This window comes from Nerophis lumbriciformis, linkage group LG11, assembly GCF_033978685.3.
Source record: "Nerophis lumbriciformis linkage group LG11, RoL_Nlum_v2.1, whole genome shotgun sequence".
NCBI lineage: Eukaryota > Metazoa > Chordata > Actinopteri > Syngnathiformes > Syngnathidae > Nerophis > Nerophis lumbriciformis.
The window spans coordinates 14,328,770-14,348,392 of NC_084558.2; the positions used below are offsets into that span (position 1 = coordinate 14,328,770).

At 39.0% G+C, this 19,623-nt stretch overlaps 2 protein-coding genes across 2 annotated transcripts; both read right to left on the reverse strand.

The window, feature by feature from the left end:
- Nucleotides 1-4,098: 4,098 nt before the first annotated feature.
- Nucleotides 4,099-4,846, reverse strand: LOC133610725 (hemoglobin subunit beta-2-like). The gene is made up of 3 exons (XM_061967279.1): nucleotides 4,682-4,846; nucleotides 4,394-4,616; nucleotides 4,099-4,311 (listed from the first exon to the last, which is right to left on the reverse strand). Exons 1-3 carry the CDS (start codon nucleotides 4,771-4,773, stop codon nucleotides 4,183-4,185), a joined length of 444 nt encoding a protein of 147 aa, XP_061823263.1. The 5' UTR covers nucleotides 4,774-4,846; the 3' UTR covers nucleotides 4,099-4,182.
- Nucleotides 4,847-12,908: 8,062 nt separating this feature from the next.
- cox19 (cytochrome c oxidase assembly factor COX19) lies at nucleotides 12,909-18,684 on the reverse strand. Its single transcript, XM_061966146.1, has 3 exons — nucleotides 18,545-18,684; nucleotides 14,054-14,165; nucleotides 12,909-13,964 (listed from the first exon to the last, which is right to left on the reverse strand). The coding sequence occupies exons 1-3, from the start codon at nucleotides 18,612-18,614 to the stop codon at nucleotides 13,871-13,873; spliced, it is 276 nt and encodes a 91-aa protein (XP_061822130.1). The 5' UTR covers nucleotides 18,615-18,684; the 3' UTR covers nucleotides 12,909-13,870.
- Nucleotides 18,685-19,623: the final 939 nt, after the last annotated feature.

Genomic DNA, 19,623 nt, shown 5'->3' on the forward strand with positions numbered 1-19,623 from the left:
TTAAAATTCCACGTCACACCTATGGTCATTGTTAATGCCAGTTGTAAACAGGGTGAAAAACTTGAAAATTATGCTACAAAATCTGCTGGGGGGTGGGGAAGGGATGGTTTGCCCAGGGCGTAAATCTAGACAGGACCGCCTCTGCTACTACTGCATGTGAAGAGTAACTTTCTAGCACTTATCTTTTACTGCAGGCATAAGGTGGCAGTGGCGATACAAAGTAGAAGCAGCCAGCACGCAAGCTCCCTTAAAACTGTGGTGCATTCAAGTGTATCACTTTAAGCACGGGCAACTTTGAAGTTGGGTAACTTAGCTGGGTAATAGACGAACACATATCCACCTCAAGATGTTTCAAAATATCTTGTTTGTTACTTTAAAATGAACCCTGAAATATAGCATCTACAAGTCAAATACTGATACTTGAATCAAACCCACAGTTACTGTATACACATTCTTTAAAACACGTATGGTAGTTTAGTGCATCAAAAATGCTATTTATTGTGAGTAATAATTGTTATGAATATGACAATCAAATAAGTAATGGGGGTATGGAATTTTTGAAAGGTTACTGATAAAAATTGCACCCCTCAACTTGGGGGCACAGTTTGCGTCTGCAAATTTTGCATGTATTTTTTGTCTGTGTGAAACAGTGTTTGTCAGGCTATATTTTGTAATATGTGGTGATTGAGTTTGTCAAATATATATGTATATATATATCTATATCAGTGACGTGCGGTGAGGTTGATGGCTGGTGAGGCACTGACTTCATCACAGTCAGATTTACAAACATATGAACCCTAAAAAGTATCTTTTTCACCATTTGATTGGCAGCAGTTAACGGGTTATGTTTAAAAGCTCATACCAGCATTCTTCACTGCTTGGCACTCAGCATCAAGGATTGGAATTGGGGGTTGAATCACCAAAAATGATTTGCGGGCGCGGCGCCGCTGCTGCCCATTGCTCCCCTCACCTCCCAGGGGGTGAGCAAGGGGATGGGTCAAATGCAGAGGACAAATTTCACCACACCTAGTGTGTGTGTAACAATAATTGGTACTTTAACTTAACTTTAACTTTACACATACAAACTGTAGCTCACAGAAAAGCACATTTAATTAAAAAAAACGTTATTGTGGTCTTACCTTTACTTATAAATTAAGTCCACGCGCCACTCCTTCTGAACAAAAGCATCAATAACTTGTTTATAGATTCTTCCATTTCTTTCTTCAGTTTTAAAAGTCTCTCTGTCTCAATGGAGATCTTCCTTTAATTATTATCTCCTGCTTCGATTGAAAGTCCAGTTTAGAAAACTGTTTTATTTTAGATATGTAATCCTCCATGTTATTAGTCCAGGCGAGAGGAAAAAATAAACGATCGCTAACTGTTGCTGCTTGTTGTCACTTCTTCTGCAGCCGAGAAGTCGCAAAAATGATCGCTGGGATCACTAGCGCCCTCTATCACTAGGAGGCGGGATTACTGCGAGCCTCAGCCAGTGTGTCTTCGCAGCCGTTTTATGATTGCTCAGCACAAGAAATACGTTACAAACATACAGTTGTTGACAAAATACACTGTACATTATATAACTCAGCTAACTAAACTATGGAAATGTATAATATAATTCATATAGCAATACGGTCTCACTGCACAGCAGGCCAGCAGTTAGCCGAGTCATTGCGCAATCCATGGCAAGGCTCAACTGGCTGGTGACTCACCGCAAGTCTCTTCTCAGTATGGAAAACAACTTTATAACATAATCACTGGATACATATAACAATTAAATATTTTTTTTTTTCTTTTTACATTTTTTTTCTTTCCATGATGGCACGTGAGGCCCAGCCTCACCTGCCTCCCCTGACTGCACATCACTGATATATATATATATATATATATATATATATATATATATATACAAACCCCGTTTCCATTGAACTTGGGAAATTGTGTTAGATGTAAATATAAACGGAATACAATGATTTGCAAATCATTTTCAACCCATATTCAGTTGAATATGCTACAAAGACAACATATCTGATGTTCAAACTGATAAACTTTTTTTTTTTGCAAATAATCATTAACTTTAGAATTTGATGCCAGCAACACGTGACAAAGAAGTTGGGAAAGGTGGCAATAAATACTGATAAAGTTGAGGAATGCTCATCAAACACTTATTTGGAAAATCCCACAGGTGAACAGGTAAATTGGGAACAGGTGGGTGCCATGATTGGGTATAAAAGTAGATTCCATGAAATGCTCAGTCATTCACAAACAAGGATGGGGCGAGGGTCACCACTTTGTCAACAAATGCGTGAGGAAATTGTTGAACAGTTTAAGAAAAACCTTTCTCAACCAGCTATTGCAAGGAATTTAGGGATTTCACCATCAACGGTCCGTAATATCATCAAAGGGTTCAGAGATTCTGGAAAAATTACTGCACGTAAGCAGCTAAGCCCATGACCTTCGATCCCTCAGGCTGTACTGCATCAACAAGCGACATCAGTGTGTAAAGGATATCACCACATGGGCTCAGGAACACTTCAGAAACCCACTGTCAGTAACTACAGTTGGTCGCTACATCTGTAAGTGCAAGTTAAAACTCTCCTATGCAAGGCAGAAACTGTTTATCAACAACACCCAGAAATGCCGTCGGCTTCGCTGGCCCTGAGCTCATCTAAGATGGACTGATACAAAGTGGAAAAGTGTTCTGTGGTCTGACGAGTCCACATTTCAAATTGTTTTTGGAAACTGTGGACGTCCTGTCCTCCGGACCAAAGAGGAAAAGAACCATCCGGATTGTTATAGGCGCAAAGTTGAAAAGCCAGCATCTGTGATGGTATGGTGGTGTATTAGTGCCCAAGACATGGGTAACTTACACATCTGTGAAGGCGCCATTAATGCTGAAAGGTACATACAGGTTTTGGAGCAACATATGTTGCCATCCAAGCAACGTTACCATGGACGCCCCTGCTTATTTCAGCAAGACAATGCCAAGCCACTTGTTACATCAACGTGGCTTCATAGTAAAAGAGTGCGGGTACTATACTGGCCTGCCTGTAGTCCAGACCTGTCTCCCATTGAAAATGTGTGGTGCATTATGAAGCCTAAAATACCACAATGGAGACCCCCGGACGGTTGAACAACTTAAGCTGTACATCAAGCAAGAATGGGAAATAATTCCACCTGAGAAGCTTAAAAAATGTGTCTCCTCAGTTCCCAAACGTTTACCGAGTGTTGTTAAAAGGAAAGGCCATGTAACACAGTGGTGAACATGCCCTTTCCCAACTACTTTGGCACGTGTTGCAGCCATGAAATTGTAAGTTAATTATTATTTGCAAAAAAAAAAAAAAGTTTATGAGTTTGAACATCAAATCTCTTGTCTTTGTAGTGCATTCAATTGAATATGGGTTGAAAATTATTTGCAAATCATTGTATTCCGTTTATGTTTACAGCTAACACAATGTCCCAACTCATATGAAAACGGGGTTTGTATATCCATCCATCCATTTTCTACCGCTTTTCCCTTTCTGGGTCGCGGGGGATCGCTGGAGCCTATCTCAGCTGCATTTGGACGGTAGGCGGGGTACACCCTGGACAAGTATGTATATATATATATATATATATATATATATATATATATATATATAGTAATAGTAATAGTACATAAGCAAATGTGTACATTAAAGCATTTTGAAGTAATACATATAATATAATATTTATATGATTTTGTTTTACTGTTTGGGTTTGTCTGCACAAATGCTAAATAAACAGTTCATAAATAATTGTATTTTATAATAAAAATGCATTTTGACAATTACATCTCGTGTATATGTAATGAGGCAAAATGCAAAATTATTTTTAGTTACAATATATGCTTAATATTTGAGCAGTGGGACTATCTCAACTGCAAACACAGATTCGTTATATGCTGTCGTTTGAAGTTGTTTTTAAATGTAAAGGGTACATAATTCTGAGTTATTGATTTTTGTGTTGGCTTTTGATGCAAAAATAAAAGATATGAAAAATATTCATGTTGTAGTTATCTAATTTGAAGGCAAGGATTACGAAGTGTTTATTCTATTGAAAAAAACAGAATTGCAAAGTTGATATTGCTTCAGTGGGCCCTTTATTGCTTTCCTCGGGAGACAAACATATGACAACACACGTCGAATCCCAAATGCAAGATGCAGTTTAGTGGTACTGTCTTCCCAGAGCGGACACCACCACAGACAAGAACTTCTGCCAGGCGGCCTGAGTCTCGGCACTGAATGCATTTCCCATCCTGGCTGCGATGACGATGGTCAAACAGTCGGCCAGCAACTACGTGAACAAAACAACCACAGTCAGCGTTGTCATGATTCTGACAAATAAGTTACTTGACATTACTTGACAAAAGATTTACCCTGAAGTTGTCGGGATCCACGTGCAGCTTCTCAGAGTGCAGCACGCTCAGCTCGGCGTAGGTTTCCTTGATGTTGTCCATGTTCTTGAAGGCCCGGTCCAGCCCGTGCAGGATTTTGACGCCATGAGCTGCGATTTGGGGGTTGCTCTTAATGGCTTCAGCATTGTAGAGGTTACCGAAGGCACCGAAGTACCTCTGAGTCCATGGGTAGACGATCAGACACCTGTATGGAGACAACTCAAAGGTGAATTCAATGAATTGATTTGCATTCTATAGTCAATAATATACCTGCAGAGAGCCTTGGAGCCAATGTCCTCGTAGTCCAGGCCGGTCATGATGCCACTGATGATGGATCGCTCTTGTTCAGTCCACTCAACCATGTTGCCGCTTCTTTGTTTTGGTTCAGGTTTCAGGAGAAAATTCTGAATAGAGCTCCAGACGCTCCGCGGTTCTATTTAAACGGCTCAAAGGTCCCCCCGCCCTGAAGGAGAACGCGCTATGATAGGCTGCAGATGGAAGGCTGCAGATAAACCATAGACCCTTCTCGAACTTTCTGGATGTTTCTCAGTGTATAAACCTTCACAAAAAAAGAAATACATTAAGACATTTTAAAAATACTATTGCCTTATTATTTATACTGTACATACGGGTGCATTACAATAAACAATCTTTGATGAGGATATTTATTACAGTAGTTTAATTCAAAAAGTAAAATTATTACATTATATGCACTGCACACAGACAATGTCTTTTTTAACTTAATTATTATGAAGAATAATTTCATCTATGATTATGAACTCATTAAAAATTTCAGTATGACATATATTTTAAAAAATGTCAAAAAGTTGAATATTGATGGAATCCAACTTTCTTTAATTGGTCTAAGTCTAAGTCTTTGTTTGAACAGAACATCTAAAATCAAATTACTTTCTCACCACTTTCTAATTGATTGAGATGCACCTGTATATGTATATCTATATGCACATAGTGTGTACGCACTGTACACAGATTGACACGTACATACATTTTTTAAGTAAAAAGTCCACTAAAAAAAATCTACCATGACAGTTTAATTAAAGTGTGTGTTTGTGTTTGCTTAAAATTATACACATTAGTAATATTTACAAGCATGCATACTTTTGTTACAATACAATTCAAATATTCAACAGCTAAATAGAAATAATTGAAAGAGACCAAGTTGCTACATTTTAATAATAACCATACACTGGGGATGAATCATCATATCCTAATTGAATAAATCACTAAAAAGCGCATGCATTATAATAAATTGAGAAAAAAAAAGATTTTTCATGGAGTGTATTGTGGTATCTAGTCATAGTTCAAATGTGTATATTTGAACCCCGGAAAACTGTTTCCAACACTCATCATCTTTTTCAAGCTTATTAAATATAAATTAAATATAAATATCTATATCTATCTATATATATATATATATATATATATATAGATAGATAGATATCTCTATATATATATCTCTATATATATATATATATATATATATATATATATATATATATATATATATATATATATATATATATATATAGATATATAGATATATAGATATTTATATAAACAAATATATTTATATGCATATCTATTTTTTTTTATTTTAAAGAACATTTATTTGATGTTACTGTGGTCTAATTAACTAAAGCGTCCAAAAAAGTATTGGGTCTTTTCATGTTTGAGTGTTATCGTTAAAACCACACCGGTGTTATCTTCCGTAGCGCCCCCTCCGCCCAGTAACCCACAGCCAAAAGGCAAATGTTTTTATTACAAAGATACTGCAAGAAAGGGGTATGTGTCAATTAAGCAAACTGAATTTTTTTTCTTAAATTAAATTTGTAAAACAATAAACCATTTTAATCAGATTAATCACAGGGTTACTGTGGGCTAATTTTAATTAATCACAATTAATAGCATTCATTTTATTGCATATTAAAGAGACTCGAACAAGAAGGAACTATACATCATATGCACTTAACAGGGTTATTAACATCTTCACCATCATTTTCAAAGTGACATATTTTTTATTCTAAACAAACAGTTATTGGCATAAATTGCTCCTTTTGTGTTATAAATGTGCTATTTTTAGATGGACGTTCTTTGGTGAAAAGAAATGAGCTTCCTGCAGTGTACATACTGCTTTATGTTGGTCAACTGTTCCATCATTTCACGTCATTTTAGGCAGGCCACATCATTTTATGTGTTACGGTAGGAAATGGATTGATGGATGGATGGATGGATAACATAACATGGTCAGGTAGCTGACCATGTTATTTATGTAGCCTGTACATATATATGTATATATATATATATATATATATATATATATATATATATATATATATATATATATATATATATATATATATATATATATACATATTAGAGATGCGCGGTTTGCGGGCACAACCGCGGAGTCCGCGGATTATCCGCGGATCGGGCGGATGAAATTAAAAAAAATTAGATTTTATCCGCGGGTCGGGCGGTTGAAATAAAAAAAAATTTGATTTTAAATAAATTCAGGCGGGTGGCAGTTAAACCAATTCGGAAATATATATACATAGTTAAATGTTGTTACCCACATACGAAAAACGAGCAGGCACCTGCAGCATATGCCACAACAGAAGAAAAAAAAAAAAAGAGATGGACACTTTTACGGAGCGGAGAAGGGACGCCTCGCCGGGGTCTGGGACCGAGGCCCCTTCCCCCGAGAGGGCCCCACCGGGAGCCGTAGCTGAGGCGATCCGCGAGAAGGGCCCGACGCACGTCCAGGGTCCCCACCGCGCCCACCGCACCGACACCCCGCCTCGTCCGCCTTCGCCGCGGCCGGCGTCATGCGCAGCAGGTAAGCAGCTTACCTGCCCGCCACCCCCGTGGCCGGGGGCTCGTAACAGGGGTCACTCCACGCGCTCCGCCCGCGCAGCTTACCTGCCCGCCACCCCTGTTGCCGGGGGCGCGTAACAGGGGTCACTCCGCGCGCAGTGCGCTCACGAAAGGGGTGGGGCTCACCCTGGTTGATATAGACAGCAGCTAGGACGGTGGCCATGGAAGTCGGAACCCGCTAAGGAGTGTGTAACAACCCACCTGCCGAATCAACTAGCCCTGAAAATGGATGGCGCTGGAGCGTCGGGCCCATACCCGGCCGTCGCCGGCAGCGAGACGCGCTTGGAGGTGCGCTCAGCGCGGCTCCCATATGATTGCGCACTGGTGTGCGTCTGGGTCGTGACAGCGTGGCACGCGAATGTCTGTGCTGCATTGGATCAGTCTCCTTTCTTTAACAGGCAAAAGCTTTATAACCTCACTAATGCCTTGCATCGTCTATATTAGATATATAACAACGGGCGGGTGCGGGCGCGGGCGGGTGCAGTTCTGATCAAATGTTACATCGGGTGGATGGCGGATGGTTGACGACTTTCTGATGCGGTTGCGGATGAAATAATTGCCTATCCGCGCATCTCTAATACATATATATATATATATATATATAAATACATATATAATGTCACGGCGGTCTTGACTTTCCAATAATTTCTACAACTCTTATTTTTTTTGTGCTAGAGTGATTGGAGCACATACTTGCTGGTCACAAAAAACATTCATGAAGTTTGGTTCTTTTATGAATTAATTATGGGTCTACTGAAAATGTGACCAAATCTGCTGGGTCAAAAGTATACATACAGCAATGTTAATATTTGGTTACATGTCCCTTGGCAAGTTCCACTGCAATAAGGCACTTTTGGTAGCCATCTACAAGCTTCTGGCAAGCTTCTGGTTGAATTTTTGACCACTCCTCTTGACAAAATTGGTGCAGTTCAGCTAAATGTGTTGGTTTTCTGACATGGACTTGTTTCTTCAGCATTGTCCACACATTTAAGTCAGGACTTTGGGAAGGCCATTCTAAAACCTTAATGCTAGCCTGATTTAGCAATTACTTTACCACTTTTGACGTGTGTTTGGGGTCATTGTCCTGTTGGAACACCCAACTGCAGCCAAGACCCAACCTCCGGGCTGATGATTTTAGGTTTTCCTGAAGAATTTAGAGGTAATCCTCCTATTTCATTGTCCCATTTACTCTCTGTAAAGCACCAGTTCCATTGGCAGCAAAACAGGCCCAGAGCATAATACTACCACCACCATGCTTGACAGTAGGTATGGTGTTCCTGGGATTCAAGGCCTCACCTTTTCTCTTCCAAACATATTGCTGGGTATTGTGGCACTTTTCATCTGACATCACATGGACAACGATAAGACCTTCTGGAGGAAATTATGTGGTCAGTGACATGACAATTATGTGCTCAATTTTAAAAGACTTGATTTTGCAGCATAACATGTCTGATAGGTTCCAAAGTTGAATGACAAGTTTTATTATATACCGAACAAAAATATAAACGCAACATTTGTTTGTTTGTTTGTTTGCAACATTGTTTTTGCTCCCATCTAAAACTTTTACTATATACACAAAAAACTTATTCCTCTCAAATATTGTTCAAAAATCTGTTTTAGTAAGCACTTCTTCTTTGTCAAAATAATCCATCGCACCTCATAGGTGTGGCATATCAGGATGTTGATTAAACAGCATGATTATTGCACAGGTGTGCCTTAGGCTGCCTACAATAAAAGGCCACTCTGAAATGTGCAGTTTTGCTTTGTTGGGGTCTGGAGGGGTCAGAAAAGCAGTCAGTATCTGGTGTGACCACCATTTGCCTCACACAGTGCAACACATCTCCTTCGCATAGAGTTGATCAGGTTGTTGATTGTGGCCTGTGGAATGTTGGTCCACTCCTCTTCAATGGCTGTGGTTGTCCATAACATACACCTGCCCATACCATAACCCCACCCCCACCAGGGGCCACTCCATTCACAGCGTTGACATTAGCAAAACGTTCTCACACGACGCCACACACGCTGTCTGCCATCTGCCCTGAACAGTGAAAACTGGGATTCGTCCGTGAAGAGAACGCCTCTCCAACGTGCCAAATGCCATCGAGTGTGAGCATTTGCCCACTCAAGTTGGTTACAACGACGAACTGCAGTCAGGTTGAGAACCCGATGAGGATGATGATCATGTAGATGAGCCTCCCTGAGATGGTTTCTTACAGTTTGTGCAGAAATTATTTGGTTATGTAAACCAATTGTTGCAGCAGCTGTTCGGGTGACTGGTCTCAGACGATCATGGCGTTGCACCTGCTCGATGTGGAGGTCCTGAGCTTGTTAAAAGTTAAAGTTAAAGTTCCGATGATTGTCACACACACACTAAGTGTTGTGAGATTATCCTCTGCATTTGACCCATCACCCTCACCCCTTAGGAGGCGAGGGGAGCAGCAGCAGTGGCTGCGCCCGGGGAATAATTTTTGGTGATTTTACCCCCAATTCCAACCCTTGAAGCTGAGTGCCAAGCAGGGAGGTAATGGGTCCCATTTTTATTGTCTTTGATATAACTCGGCCGAGGTTTGAACTCACACTCTAACCACTCGGCCACTGAGCAGGTGTGTGTTTACACGTGGTATGCGGTTTTGAGGCCAGTTACATGTACTGCCAAATTCTCTGAAACGCTTCTGGAGACGGCTTGTGGTAGAGAAATGAAAATTCAATTCACAGCTCTGGTGGACATTCCTGCAATCAGCATGCCAACAGCACGCTCCCTCAAAACTTGTGACATATGTGGTATTGTGCTGTGTGAAAAAAACTGCATTTTATTGTGGGCAGCCTAAGGCACACCTGTGCAATAATCATGCGGTTTAATCAGCATCTTGATATGCCTCACCTGTGAGTTTGGATGGATTATTTTGGCAAAGAAGAAATGCTCACTAACACAGATTGACAGATCTGTAAACAATATTTGAGAGGAATAGGTATTTTTTGTATATAGTACATTTTAGATCTTTGAGTTCAACTGATGAAAAATTGGACCAAAAACAAAAGTGTTGCGTTTATATATTGGTTCAGTATACCATACAAATATGATTCATTTCATGATTATTTTTTTTTTAGATTAATTAAAATGAATTACACTTTTGAATTTGGATTAACCACAAACAAAAAATACTTGGTAAGATAAATCAAATGAATTGTGTTTGTATGAATGATACATATTTAAAATACACATTTGTATTTAGTTAGAATGTCATACAAACACATTTTTAAAATGTTTTGCCCGAATGCACATCATTTATTTGCTAAAACCTGGGAGCAGATTTATCTAAAGTCCTGTAGTGAAATTAGCTAGCAAGCACACTAGTTCGAGTCTCCTCACTCAGTTTTGCACTGACCTACGCATTGACCTGATCACGGACTATATAACAACCCAAGCTGCCTCTCATGCAACTATCCTCTGTTAATGAAAAGGAGCATGTGCACTCAAAATAAATGTTGCGTGATTAAACTGAATCTATACATGATCATTGCAATATGTGTTTGTGATTAATCATTTTAATTACTTAATGTGTTACATTTGACAGCCCTAAAAATACTTTATTTCCATATAAATGCTGAAAATAGTTGCCTGAAAAAACGGAGGCCGTGTGTATGCTTATATTGAATGGATGAAAAAAAACGGGTGTTTCATTTTTAATAGTTCACTATTTACTTAATCGTGAATCAATGAGCTTAACCTGCATAAATGTGGGCCTGCGATGAGGTGGCGACTTGTCCAGGGTGTACCCCGCCTTCTGCCCGATTGTAGCTGAGATAGGCTCCAGCGCCCCCCGCGACCCCAAAGGGAATAAGCGGTAGAAAATGGATGGATGGATGGATAGTATTGGAGTATGGAGCCTATCCTGGGTAGAAAATGGATGGACTATAACACTACTTTAACACACAATAATACTGTAACTCCTAAATGTAAATGTTAGGGGTGCACAATCAATCAATTCACATCCGAAATCCCGATTCTTATTAATTCAGTTTCTAAATCGATTCATAATTTTTAAAAATGGATTAAAACATTTTTTAAAAAGAATACATTTTTAAAAATATGTTTTTAGGCCATCTACATGCAACCACAATGAGCTTTTTTCTAACCAGTTTTGGAAAAGTTTAATTATAAAACCGTATTTTTCGGACTATAAGTCGCAGTTTTTTTCATAGTTTGGCCGGGGGTGCGACTTATACTCAGGAGCGACTTATGTGTGGAATTATTAACACATTACCGTAAAATATCAAATAATATTATTTAGCTCATTCACGTAAGAGACTAGACGTATAATATTTCATGGGATTTAGCGATTAGGAGTGACAGATTGTTTGGTAAACGTATAGCATGTTCTATATGTTATAGCTATTTGAATGACTCTTACCATAATATGTTACGTTAACATACCAGGCACGTTCTCAGTTGGTTATTTTTGCGTCATATAACGTACACTTATTCAGCCTGTTGTTCACTATTCTTTATTTATTTTAAATTGCCTTTCAAATGTCTATTCTTGGTGTTGGATTTATCAAATAAATTTCCCCCAAAAATACAACTTATACTCCAGTGCGACTTATATATGTTTTTTCCTTCTTTATTATGCATTTTCGGCAGGTGCGACTTACACTACGGTGCGACTTATACTCCGAAAAATACGGTAATCATACCAAATAATACATTGCGAGAATCAGTTTGATTCGGGAATTGCGTTGAATCAAAAATCCATACTGAAACAAATCGTCACCTGAGGAATCGGAATCGAATTGAATCGTTAGGTGCCCAAAGATCGTACCTGAAACCATTACAATCCTAGTTCAGTTTCTGAGTAATAGTGTTTAAAAACAATCCAAATCAAATGAATCTAAACACATTTTTGTTTAAATACAAAACATTTAATCACCAAAGTCGTAAAAAGATTCTCCTTATACATCAAACATTTAAAATGCATGGTTTTGATACTGGAAACCTTTTTTTGTCCGCTAATGTAATTAAGTCTTTAAGATTTAGTGCTGTTTTTGCATCACAATGTTTTACACACAAAGCCAGTGTTCCTCCGACCCTTATATTACAGGGGTGGCCCGCCCACATCACCCACCATCCCCTAGACCAGGGGTCCCCAAACTGTTTGACTCGGGGGCCACATTGGGCTGTGTGTGTGTGTGTGTGTATATATATATATATATAATATTATCTTATATTATATTATATATATATATTCATCACGCACTAATTGACTAAAAGAGTGTGCACTTGCCTCACGCTTGCCCGAACTGCGGCGCGAGCGTGATGTCACGTTATCGATGGGAAAATGCATTTTCAGACAATATTATTTGCCTGAGTGGCTAGGAGACCCCGAGAGTAAAAAGCGAAAATAGATTAGAAAGGACAAAAATTTTTAAAAAAACTTGAGACTCCCCGCGGGCCGGATTTTGGAAGCTGGCGGGCCGTAGTTTGGGGACCCCTGATCTAAACTTTACCGCTGCCGGGTATTTTTTTTCTATACTTTTATTGACATATTTTCAGAATGTGTTTGTTCCATTTTTGGCCAAAGTAAGACAAAGAAAACAATTTGAAGTCGTCATTATTTTCAAGTTTTAATGCCATGATTTTAATAGTCCGGCCGGCGTGTGCACAGAATTCCTTCCATGCGGCCCTTAAGCTAAAATGACTCGGACACCCCTGATGTACAGTATTACAGTATATGTAACCGCTGCAGCAAAAAAAAAAGGGCAGCATAAAATAGAGTAGATCCAGCAGAAAATAGACATTATAAACAAAGAGAGGTAGCTAACATAGAAGCGGTCGGACAAATAAAAACAAAAAAACTTGAGACTTACTGCGGGTTGGATTTTGGACGCTGGCAGGTCGTATTATTTTTTAATGTTAACTTAAATAGAAAGTGGCTTGATGGCGCTATCTACAGGAAACAAAAGGGTGTTGCCGCTATAAATCCAACATAAGGCGCTGTCTCACAGGTCAATTCACTCAACATTTTTCAGCTGGGCAATACTTTGACAAGATGGGATGTTGTGGAACTGCACGTTTTCTTAGTACTGTACAATACTGTATACTGTATGTCTGTAACGGTTTCCTAATTTGTCAAACATAATTTAAAATGTTTCGTAATTGTGAGAGGCATCTTAAATGCTTTGAAAAAAGGGCATTTTAAGGCTTTTTACAGGTGCTTCCATTATTCTCGTTTTTACAATAAAAGCCATTTCAGAATAGATTTAAATGACAAATATATGCTCTTCACGCACCGTGCACCACAGGAGAAACCATCACATTAATTACATAACAGGCGAGTGTGCCATGGTTTTTGACTTTCTGGAATTTTTTGGACTCTTTCAATTGATTTATTTGATAAACTATGATGGTTATCATGTATAACTGACATGGAGCGAGTGCACAATAGTCATTCTATGACTCATCCAAGGCACAGGTGCACGTGTTTTTGTCAGTGACACTCGCCCCGCCATTACCCTCCAACTATCCACTGCACCAAAGCTTATAGGGGAAACACCATTAGCTGCACGTCAAGGTTTGCAATCTTGATTTGTTTGACTAGAAGGAGGATCAACCATATCTTTGAATCCCAGTTTTTCCATTGGTTCTTTTGCCATGAGCTGACTGGAAGAGAAGGGAAGAAAATGAACGGCGTTAACTGAAACGAACATGAAGTAAAATCATGAAGTGCTCTTTAAAGTCAGCCAACTTACTGGTCCATGCGACATTCCAAGTAGGATTTGGACTGCAGTCGACATTTGGAGTTGTCAAATTTGTTGTCTCGCAAACATTTCATGAAGGTCTCCTTGAAGGCTTTGCACTCTCCTAAAATGATAATAACAATCATTGATTTAACTGGGTGTGCAAACTACGGCCCGCGGGCCACATCGGGCCCGATGGTCTCCTTAATCCGGTCCGCCAAATATTAAAACAGAATAGAGAATCTGTTTTGAGAATTCCCACAGCAAAACTGATACTACACTTCAAGGCACTGGCAAAAATGGGTGATTAACAACACCCTCCCTACTAAAAGAGAATGTAAGCGTTAACTCTTTAATACAATTTTTATGTTTCTTTGATATGATATTGTTGAAAATATATGCAATATGATTACATTCCCGGTAAGGTCTATTCAGGTGTACTGGAGAGGAGGTTACGCCGGATAGTCCATCCTTGGATTCAGGAGAAACAATGTGGTTTTCGTCCTGGTCGTGGAACTGTGGACCAGTTCTATACTCACGGCAGGGTCCTTGAGGGTGCATGGGAGTTTGCCCAACCAGTCTACATGTGCTTTGTGGACTTGGAGAATGCATTCGACCGTGTCCTGTGGGGAGTGCTCAGAGAGTATGGGGTAACGGACTTTCTGATTGTGGCGGTCCGCTCCCTGTATGATCAGTGTCAGAGCTTGGTCCGCATTGCCGGCAGTAAGTCGGACACGTTTCCAGTGAGGGTTGGACTCCGCCAAGGCTGCCCTTTGTCACCGATTCTGTTCATAACTTTTATGGATAGAATTTCTAGGCGCAGTTGAGGGTATCTGGTTTAGTGGCTGCAGGATTAGGTCTCTGCTTTTTGCAGATGATGTGGTCCTGATGGCTTCATCTGGCCAGGATCTTCAGCTCTCACTGGATCGGTTCACAGCCGAGTGTGAAGCGATTGGGATGGGAATCAGCACCTCCAAGTCCGAGTCCATGGTTCTCGCCCAGAAAAGGGTGGAGTGCCATCTCCGCGTTGGGGAGGAGATCTTGCCCCAAGTGGAGGAGTTCAAGTACCTCGGAGTCTTGTTCACGAGTGAGAGAAGAGTGGATCGTGAGAATGACAGGCGAATCGGTGCGGGGTCTTCAGTAATGCGGACGCTGTAACGATCCATTGTGGTGAAGAAGGAGCTGAGCCGGAAGGCAAAGCTCTCAATTTACCGGTCGATCTACGTTCCTATCCTCACCTATGTGGTCATGAGCTTTGGGTTATGACCGAAAGGACAAGATCACGGGTACAAGCGGCCGAAATGAGCTTCCTCCGCCGGGTGGCGGGGCTCTCCCTTAGAGATAGGGTGAGAAGCTCTGTCATCCTGGAGGAGCTCAAAGTAAAGCCGCTCCTCCACATCGAGAGGAGCCAGATGAGGTGGTTCGGGCATCTGCTCAGGATACCACCCGAACGCCTCCCCAGGGAGGTGTTTCGGGCACGTCCGACCGGTAGGAGGCCACGGTGAAGACCCAGGACACGTTGGGAAGACTATCTCTCCCGGCTCGCCTGGGAACGCCTCAGGATCCCCCGGGAGGCGCTGGACGAAGTGGCTATGGAGAGGGAAGTCTGGGCTTTCCTGCTTAGGGTGATGCCCCCGCGACCCAACCTCGGATAAGCGGAAGAAGATGGATGGATGGATGGCTGGATGGATGGATGATTAAAATAGCCCTTGTTTGAGAAGCCTACTCTTAGTTCCAACAGATATGATATGCTTGAAATGCATCATGTACTCGTCCGGCCTGTCTGTCTATCAAATTTCAAAAGTCAATGTGGCCCCTGATCCAAAATGTTTGCCCACACCTGATCTAACAAGTATATGGGGCGTTCTAGCGAATTAAAGCAAAGTTCTGTCCCTTTACCAAGAAAGGGTTTAATAAAACACTTAAGTATTCCAACATGCATTTATTTATATTATAATTTGTTTAAACCCAGGGCATTAATTATGATAGTGATAAGAAATTAATATAAAACCATCTTTTATAGGGTCCTTTCGATTGAGAAGGAGCTGTCCCCAAACTGGGACAGGGTAACATAAAATTATATATTCATATCTGAAGGCGATAGTGACAAATTTGGGGAGAGGACAAACTTTCCCAAATATTCAGAAAATACAAAATACAAGTTGACTGTTCTTTTTACAGAAATGTGTACTTTAGATATTGTACAAAAAAAAAAAAAAATATATATATATATATATATATATATATATATATATATATATATAGAGGGGGGGGGGGGGGGTTACCCACATATGCGGTCCTCTCCAAGGTTTCTCATAGTCATTCACATCGAAGTCCCACTGGGGTGAGTTTTTCCTTGCCCTTATGTGGGCTCTGTACCGAGGATGTCGTTGTGGCTTGTGCAGCCCTTTGAGACACTTGTGATTTAGGGCTATATAAATAAACATTGATTGATTGATTGATATATATATATACCGGTATGTATGGACAAAGTTTTGACATACAATTTACAAAATTTAAAAATATTTCCAACCTCACTTTGAACCAATTATGTAGAATGGCCCATATATATTAATGGTGGAAAAAAAAAATCAAGACTCATTTGTAACAATTCTTAATCGATCAAAAAAATGTTTTTAAATCGATTACATTATTCTAATTATTTTTAATCTGTCCTGTCCAGCCACTTTATTAAATATTTGGGTAGCATTTTATTAACAAAAACAAGTTTTTCTTAAGTAATATAGAAATGTATCAGAGAGGTGTATCTATTTTATGGAGGAATTTAGTTCATCATAGAATTGGCACCCAATATTATTAAAAAAAGTATTGATTTTGAATTGAGAATCAATTCTGAATCGAATTGTTACCCCCAAGAATTGAATCGAATCGTGTGGTGCCAACAGATTCACAGCTCTAATATGTATACAGGTTTAGTATAGGGTTGCGCAATACAGGCGATATATTTTAATATCATTTCAACACACCTAGTGTGTGTGTGACTATCAGTGGTACTTTAACTTTATTTTTTTTTTCATTTTATTTTTATTGACATCCAGCATCAGACATTCCTATCCATTACATCATATTCACATAATCAATCAATCAATCATCAATCAATGTTTATTTATATAGCCCTAAATCACAAGTGTCTCAAAGGGCTGCACAAGCCACAACGACATCCTCGGTACAGAGCCCACATAAGGGCAAGGAAAAACTCACCCCAGTGGGACGTCGATGTGAATGACTATGAGAAACCTTGGAGAGGACCGCATATGTGGGTGACCCCCCCCCCCCCCCCCCCCCCCCTCTAGGGGAGACCGAATGCAATGGATGTCGAGTGGGTCTGACATAATATTGTGAGAGTCCAGTCCATAGTGGATCCAACATAATAATAAGAGTCCAGTCCATAAATCACATATCTATTGTCTGCCCTAAAATGTAAAAATATTTTGTTTGTATCCCACCCATACCACCCCCCCCCCCAAGAAAGAAAGAAACAACAACAAAAAACAAAGTAATATCTACAAATACATAAATTAAATAAACAAAGAAGAAAAATAAGAAAAAAAATATGTGTATATGTATGTATGTATATATATGTATGTATATATTTATATATATGTATGTGTGGATATATATATATATATATATATATATATATATATATATATATATATATATATATATATATATATATATATATATATGCATCTGTTTATATTTTATTTTATTTCTGGGTACTTTAACTTTAACTTAATATAAATTGTTATACAGATTATATCACTTATTCTTAGTCCAATGTGATTTTACTCATTAGTTTGTTGATAATTTTCAGAATCACAATAAAACCCAGGACAAATTTCTAAGACATTCAAACAAAAACATGTTTGTTTGTTTGTTTGTTTTTACCAAAAAAACGTATTTATGAACAATTTAACATAAAACAATGTAAAAAATATTACCAAAATGATACAAATAAATATTTTTATTTTTATACAATCATTTGTGCAAAAATAGAGTCAATCGTGTAAAATAAATAAACAAAAGCACATTCTATTGGCTCTCAGTCAAATCCATACTTTCTACGATTGTATTTACAACAATATATAAATATACCAATATTAACAACACAGCACAAATAGGCCACACATATTTGTGAAAATAAACAATAGAAAAATTACAAAATATTGATTTTATCACGCTGTTATTTATACCACGCTGAGTATCCACAGTTTCGTACGTAAGTAATTTTATGTGTGTTGATTGGCTGAATTTAGAGTGTAATCTGAACCAAGTTGTCATTTGCATTCAAACGAAAAATTAAATGTTTAACATCAGCATTAATACTCTGAAAGAAACATTAAAACGTTGTTTAACGACCTTTAGAGTTTTTAATGACGAGCATAAAAAAACCAAGGTAGGGACTTAAAGCAGTCTCCTGTCAATGTCTTATTATTTTTAAATGCCAACGCTTTATCCCGAGTGAGTCATTCAACTCACCAAAGTGATCTAACGGGAAAGATCCTTTGTCAGGTGGTCGAGGTTTGAAGGTCTTCGACCCGAAATTCATTCCAGTCGAGTTGTTTATTTACTAGAGGTGAAGCGAGGAATGGTCGCAGTTATATGACGCGCCACTCCTTGTCGCGTAAATGTGACGTAATGCTCTTGCTTTTCCAGGCGGTCAGCAAGCAGTTTGGCAATACCCGACCTGTTTTTTGTGCCTTTAAAAAATAATTAGAACTCTACGTTAAAACACTCTCTACCTAACAACCAAAAAGCTGTGAAAACGATGATGCTCTGTTCCAAATTTAAGTTATTTACTGACATTGAGCGAGCCTATGGCTTTGCACTTTTATATATATATTTTGCATTCTATTTTAGTTACTTTGAATTTACAACCCCCTGGCTCTGTTTTGTACTGTTTTGATTATTATTTCTCAACTGTTTGTAAATGTTGAAATTTATAAATAAAGATTTATAAAATTTAAAAAAAAAAGCAAGCAGTTTGGCTCGTTTACCACCTGTTTTGGACTTGTGAAAGCACTCGATCACTATGGCAGGGCATCTGTCCTTTCATCCTGGACAATATTCATGCTTTGTTTTAAAGATGTGCTATTTGGTTTTACACTGTATGAAACATTTTTTGAAAATGAATTTTACCTTTGCAACCTCATTATACTATTGGCTAAGTTGTATATTCATAAATGTAAGTTTCTCCATTCATCCTCTGCTCAAAAGACCTAACCTTGATCCTGACCTCATGGTAAACTACCGACCGGTGTCCCACCTTCCCTTTATTTCGAAAATCCTCGAAAAAATTGTCGCACAGCAGCTAAATGAACACTTAGTGTCTAACAATCTCTGTGAACCTTTTCAATCCGGTTTCAGGGCAAATCACTCTACGGAGACAGCCCTCGCAAAAATGACTAATGATCTACTGCTAACGATGGATTCTGATGCGTCATCTATGTTGCTGCTTCTTGATCTTAGCGCTGCTTTCGATACCGTCGATCATAATATTTTATTAGAGCGTATCAAAACACGTATTGGTATGTCAGACTTAGCTTTGTCGTGGTTTA